The sequence below is a fragment of the Homarus americanus genome, unplaced genomic scaffold, assembly GCF_018991925.1.
Source record: "Homarus americanus isolate GMGI-L3 unplaced genomic scaffold, GMGI_Hamer_2.0 scaffold16894, whole genome shotgun sequence".
NCBI lineage: Eukaryota > Metazoa > Arthropoda > Malacostraca > Decapoda > Nephropidae > Homarus > Homarus americanus.
In genome coordinates, this window is record NW_024746541.1 from 4,257,053 (window position 1) to 4,264,263 (window position 7,211).

Genomic DNA, 7,211 nt, shown 5'->3' on the forward strand with positions numbered 1-7,211 from the left:
CAGTTTAAAGACTTTGATATCCTTTGAACTGCCCCCTCTAGAGACCCAGCTAGGGTTGCCACCCCATCCCGAGACAGGTGCACCCCATCCCTAGCATAAAGGTCCCTTCTGCCGTAGAAGTTGTCCCAGTTGTCAATGAATGGGACCGATATTGACTTGCAGTAACTGTCAAGACGGTCGTTGATACCAACCGCCCTTGACAACCATTCACTGCCAACTCTCCTTCTAGGCAGGACACTGCATATAATAGGGATCCCTCCCTTAGACCTAATACGATCTATAGCTGCCTTGAACTTATCAAGAAGCTCCTCGCTCCTACACTGGCCAATATTATTGCCTCCTGCACTGAGGCAGATAATGGGTTTGTTCCCATTACCAGACAAGATATTGTCCATCCTGTCAACTATATCCCCCACCCCAGCTCCTGGCAAACACACCCTCATCCTATTTTTGTTTTTACCACAAAAGGCCCTGTCCATGTCCCTTACCTGTGAGTCTCCAACAATTAAATTTTTATACCTTCCTTGTCATCCCTGTCCCTGACTGTACTAACATCCAATTTGTCTATCAAGGGACTGAACGGGTTGGTACACTTAGCTGTTGTTGTCGTTGTTGTCGTATCCTTGGTGCACTTCTTCACCACCAGCTTCGTCTTCCTTCCCACTACTCACAACATTTCACTCGCTTAAGTTTTCGTCAGACACTGGCTTTCCCTGTCCATCCTCCCCTTTTAACCTAGCCAGCTCTTCCTTTAATTTCAGGTTCTCCATCGTGGCCCTCTCAATTTCTTCCTTGGCCCTCGCCAATTCTTCCATGGACCACTCCAGTTTGGTCAACAAACTCACATACCCAAGACCGCACATAGGACTGGCCATATCTGATAATTATCCCTCGGGAGCTAACCCTGCCGTGATCTTTCCGAGTACAGGCTTGTGACGTAACCTGACTTTAAAGGCCCAACTTTGTCCTTGACCTTTGTTCTATATACCTGGAAAAATCCCTTGGGATTCGCCTTGGATTCTCTGGCTATTCTGATTCCATAGTCTCTCTTTGCTTTCCTTACATTTTTCTTAACATTCCTTGATAGTTCATTTTACCTATCTCTGAGCTGCTCCTCCCCTCCCTTTAATTTCTTATAAATTCCTTTCTTTATTCCTATGTCATGTTAAAGTTTTCTGGTCATTCAACTTGGCTCATTCTTATTTGACCAAATTTTTCTGTATGGTATATTTTGTTCTTGTGTATATTTTGTTCTTGTGTAGTATACTAGTGAATATATTATAGTCATGATCAATTGTTGTGTCATCTATGACCTCACCCCTTCCTACTGGGGACTGACGTGACTGTTCCCAGGTGACCTTACCTAGGTACCTTCTTAACCCCTGATAATCCGGCAACTGAAAGTTTGGGACTCTGACCATACTGTCATTGTTTTTCGTTTCCCAATTTAGGGTGAACCTGATTTCTCTGTGATCACTGTTACCTAGTTCTTCCCCTACTGTGATATCTCTGATAATATTTTCTTTATTTGTTAATACTAGGTCTAATATATTGTCACCTCAAGTAGGTTCTGTAATTTGTTGTTTCAAAAAATTGTCCTGTACTGCGTCTAGGAAGTCTTCAGATTCATAGTCACCTACAATGTTGTCCCAGTCAATATTTCTGAAGTTGAAATCCCCCATATTGCACGGGTTCTTACATTTTGCTGCCCTACTCATTTCCTGCCATATGGGCTGAGCTGCTTCTTTCCCAAGACTTGGGGGCCTATAAATCACTCCCATAATTAGTTTTTCTCTTCCTTCCGTGATTTCTACCCACACAGACTCGGTTCCTATTTCACCCTTTATTGAATTATTAATAAAACATTTTAATGTATCCTTGACGAAGAGTGCGACCCCTCCCCCCTTCCTACCTTCCCTGTCCTTGTGAAAAAGGTTGTACCCTTCTATGAGGTACTCTGATAAAAAGATTTTGCTCGCCAGATTCATCCAAGTTTCGGTGATTGCTATGACGACTACATTCTCGGTACATACAACAGCTCTCAGCAAGTCTATTTTATTTCTAACGCTCCTGCTGTTTGTATAGTATACATTTAAACCTCCCCTTCCCTAGTCCTGTTTTACCCCTTGTCCTGAGTAATCAATTTTACTTCCCAGGACCTGCTTGTTTTTTGACTCCCACTTTCCCCGACCTCTCTCTACTGGCGAAATCCCCCCTTCGGAGTGACAATTTCACGCTCTAGGGATGCAGACAACGTCTTTACCCCCCGCACGAAACAAGTGTACCCCGTCACGACTGTACAGGTAGTCGTTGCCATAGAATCATTGCCAGCTATCAATGAATGCCCAACCACTGTTTGCACAATGTTTTTCCAGTCGACAATTTATAGCAATTGCCCTGGACAGGCATTCACGACCAACCCGTCTTCTAGGCAAGACACCACATACTATCGGGATCCCTCCCCTATCTCTAATCTTCCCCAGCGCCTCCCTACACCTCTTGAAAAGTTCCTCACTCCTAACCTTTCCTATGTCGTTTCCTCCCACACTAAGACACACTACTGGATTGGTACCCTCCCCTGACAAACTCTGTCTAACCTCTCGGCTACATGCCCTATCCCAGCCCAAGGAAAACACACCCTAGTCCTACGTTTCCTATCTCTTGCACAAAAAGCCCTATCCATAAACCTCACCTGGCTGTCACCAACTACCACGACCTTACCTCTGGGCAGGGTTTGTACAACTGCCCTTTCCTCTCCTTGCACCACACCGTCCTGCCTCTTCTCTTCCCTAACCTGTTCGAGGTAACCAGTTCGAGGCGCCCACCTCCTCCTCCTCCTACTACTACTACTACTACTACTAACAATAATAATAATAATAATAATAATTATTATTTTTATTATTATTATTATTATTATTATTATTATTATTATTATTATTATTATTATTATTATTACTATTATTATTATTAATATTATCATTATTATTATTATTATTATTATTATTATTATTATTATTATTATTATTATTATTATTATTATTATTATTATTATTATTATTATTATTATTATGTAAAGTTGTCATACAGGTTTACAATTGGATTAGCATATTTATAAACTATGCAGGAATACAGTCCATCATGAATACAGACAATGTAGGTATACGGTGCAGGTAGACAGCGGGGGTATACTGTGTGCCAAGACAGTGCAGGTAAACGCCAATGGTAAAGAGTAAGGCAACTTGACCAAGGATAACTGTCAGCTGTTTATTTCCAGGAGGTCCTACACTTCGGCTTACCCTTGGTCTCTAGTCAGTAATAGAATGTGTACAGGAGTATTAGTGATAAATTCAACAAGCATTACTCTGCACTTGGGGTGGCGGATCACTTCAACAATACAACATTTTGTGGTTAATAATACAGAAACTCACTCTCTTCTCTTGCTGTAGCTTCAACTGCTGTGTATTGTTGAGTTTTAGATTTGAATTGTTTAATGCTATCACTGGCTTTGATGTGGTCAGGTAATGTGTTCCAGTCCGTTATGAAATGTTATTAGGAGGAAATAATTCTCTAAAGTGGAAGAACTCTTATCTATATTTCCTCACAGACAGTATCTTCAGTGTATTGATAAAGCAACAAATGTCTCACTCCTTGTCAGTTACTCAAGAACATCATCTTTCTGGAGAGGATTTGTTTTGTATATATGTAATTATATACAACGGGGCCTAGGGGGGCGATAAAATAAGAGGGAATATAAATTAAAAATAGAGAGGAAAAGGTTATACTGTGTTAATCTACACCATGAAGACGCCGGAAAACCAGCTTTAGTTTTAAGTGAGACAGATTGTATGAGTATGGAAACACGGAAGAAGGCAGAGCATTCCACAGTTTGGCTGTGTGAGGAATGAAGGAGGTACTATAACGGGTTATTATATTATTATCACTGGATTAACTCTTTTGTTTCAAATTCTTCTTTATACATCTTTATGTATTAATTTATTTGACAAAATCTCCATTGCTGCATCATTCAGTTGTCAAATATCTGATTCATCAAAACATTTAAAAAAATAATTTATAGTGATCTAAAACTTTATTAATAGCATCATAATATACAGAGCTAATACCTGGTGCAGGAGGTGTGGGTGAGGCCGAGCATGACGAAATAAAGCTGACTGGCTTGTCTGACCTGGTCAAACTTGTCTGGCACCACACTTGATCCTCAATGTTTAATTCAACATTTGGTCACTGACTCGCACGTACAGTATACTGGCATCTTTCATACATAGTCAAGAAGAATAAATGGGAAACATATTGGATTTGTTTTCCTAGTGAAACAATGGAAGACGTTGCTTTGTCGTTGGTCACCTTGACGACAAGGCTTGGCGATGGTTGGTGTTAATGGTAGCCATAACCACTGCCGGGATGACTAGCGGTGCCCTGGTAGTTCACAGTAGAGTGGAAGCCGCTGCCGTCGGCCCAGTAACCCACTGTCTGTACTCGGCCGTCGGGAAGGTGCACATAGTACTTGCCCCTGACGTTGCGTCCGTCACCACTCTCGTAGCGGCCGAAGTTGTTGTTGCCGGCGGTGACCCCATAGTTGAAGGTGTAGGGGGTGGGCACCTGTCAACACACCACGGGGTTGGTAAGCTTTGTGATGTCATATACTAGACATATTTTTGTATATATTCATGAGAGAGAGACAGTGGTTATGTTATCTCAATTAGAAAGATAATATTAGAAAACTTACATCGTAGCCGTCTGGAAGAGCCACACCCGCGGCCACCAGCATACACATCAACGCCACCTGTGACAATGTACAGATGGAACATATCAGATGTTGTCAGTGAAATCTGAAGTGAATCACAAAGTGAATATTGTAATAAGTGATTAAAAACGCGTGTTTAGTTCGACTGGGATTGACTATTTTATCATACAGATTCATCCTTCATGACTTGGTGTCTGCTAATTGATTCACTGAGAAGATTAGAACTAAACTATCAACTGTGAACTGTAGGTGGGTGAAAAAGTAATACATACGTAAGCTATTATTAATATTGTTGGCTTACAGAACATGTATGCAGTAAACATATAATTCAAGTAACACTGTTAATCCTAAAGTTAACTTCTACACCACCTCCTGCCTAAAGTGTGACCCTACCAAACCTTAGCTGATTATCGGGGTTGTGTCTATGATCCTACCATTGTTTAACTGGTCAAGAGAGTTGTTTGTACTTACTGGAGTGGTTTTTGAGATGGCTGATAAAAATTATTTCATACTCCTCTATTCCTAGTGATGTTAGATTAAGATTGAGAGAAGTGTTGTCTGCAAGAGCACACATAAGAATAATTTCTTGGGCAACATAGACTCAAGAGAAGTTATGTCTAAAGTGAGCCATCTGTCTGGTCATCTGTTTTAACTTGATGTACAATTAGCTCGGCAGGGGGGAAATGTAACCCCTTCCAGTCTTCCCAAACTATTATACAACACTCAGCTCGGGTACTGTATTTAATGAGACTTACACGCGATAAGAAGAGAAACGGAAACAAAACTGAAATAACTTGTAAGCTTTGTACGACGAGAGGAGGAGGAGGAGGTAGTGAAAATGGCCTGGATAGAGCCGATGAGAGGGCGATCAAGAGGAAGTAATTAAAGAGAGAGTAGTAGAGGCTGAAGACAGGGCAACATGGAATAGACGGATGCAAGAGGCTGAACTTTGACATCTGAAAATTGCTAAAGGAAGAAGGATCTTTTTCGTAGGGCGGACGCAAGTGTTGGGATTGTCAATATATACATTTGTTAATTCATTATTGAGAATGAAAATATTGATCTGTTTTTAATGAACTAACTGTCTAGTCGTAAACACTGTCCCTGATGTCTCGAAACATACGTCGTCATAAAGGTTTTCAACACACAAATTAAGAAATTTCATTTAATGGACTACTGTATATAAAATCATCTGACTATATTTTCAGAACAGCTTCCATTTTGTGTCTATCATGACACTTAACCAAATGCTCCATGCTCAGTACCAGAGCGTGATCTACACCAATCACAGTGCAGTCGTATTAAAACTGACAAATAAAATCTGTTTGCAAGTTACAATCATTGTAATAATTTAACACACATAAAATATCGAGATGTTAACTAAAATCTGCAGTACTCACAGAGAAGAACATGTTTGATAGTGAGGTGTTCTGGTAGTAGCAGACACTGATTCTTCCTTGGCCTCCAGCCAGGCTTTATACTTCCACCCAGAACCTGTCACCAGCCTCGGTTTTTCTTTCGTCAGTCAAGCAAAGATGAGTTGGGATTGTCAAGTCTTTCTTATTTGGAATTCTTTTGCTTTGAATGGATGAATTACTGAAGAAAAAGTTTAAGTGGCTCTAAGTCACTGGATCTGATGAGTTAAACTGGCGACAAGATCCTTCGATGGCAGCAGATATAACGAAGCTTACTCTTGGTTCTTTACGGTCCTCTCCTACACCTCCCCTACACCTCTACAGCTCTCTTATTATTCTATTGGTTTAACAGAACAACTATATTTGTTTAAGATGTTTCAGTCATACACCTGAGAATCTTCAACCAATTATACTATTTTGTTTACTGTGACGTACAAGCAGATGACGACATAGAGGTACTGGTGAAGAAAGAATTGAGAGCGTCTTCAGGATCCTAAAGGATAATAATATATTCACCGTCACGTTTTCTCATCATTAAATAGCCATGGGTCTTCTATAATGACTTTGTTTTTTTGTTGACGACTAAATCACTTCCATTGTGAAAGCACGGCAATAGTTCATACATTACAGTTATCATCACCAATATAGAAAGTCTACAGTGTTCAATTTTGGTCTTTGGGGGAATATTTTCTGTAAGTTTATCAATTACGTGGTAGGCTGAGAACTAAAGAGCTTATAAAGAATTCATTACTTATTCTGTTTCCACTTCACAGCTGTTGATCGTTCTTACGTCACACTCGCGTCAATCAGTCTCCCAGGGACCCCAGAATGGAATGACGATATTATTACCCATAAGTTTATGATGAAAACTATTATAAGGAAACTTTGAGTGCATCAGAGACTATAGCAGTACTTCTTACTTATTGACAGCACAACTGATGCTACTGTAAATGACTGCTGAGGAGCCTTGTATGGTACTGCTTATGTCAGCGAAAGGTCTTGTGTCACCAATCCACCGCCAGCTTTTACTTCTT

At 40.4% G+C, this 7,211-nt stretch overlaps 1 protein-coding gene across 1 annotated transcript; it reads right to left on the minus strand.

The window, feature by feature from the left end:
- Positions 1-4,068: 4,068 nt before the first annotated feature.
- On the minus strand, positions 4,069-6,218 carry LOC121879293 (pro-resilin-like). Its single transcript, XM_042385889.1, has 3 exons — positions 6,163-6,218; positions 4,745-4,801; positions 4,069-4,617 (listed from the first exon to the last, which is right to left on the minus strand). Exons 1-3 carry the CDS (start codon positions 6,172-6,174, stop codon positions 4,393-4,395), a joined length of 294 nt encoding a protein of 97 aa, XP_042241823.1. The 5' UTR covers positions 6,175-6,218; the 3' UTR covers positions 4,069-4,392.
- Between the last annotated feature and the right edge of the window lie 993 nt (positions 6,219-7,211).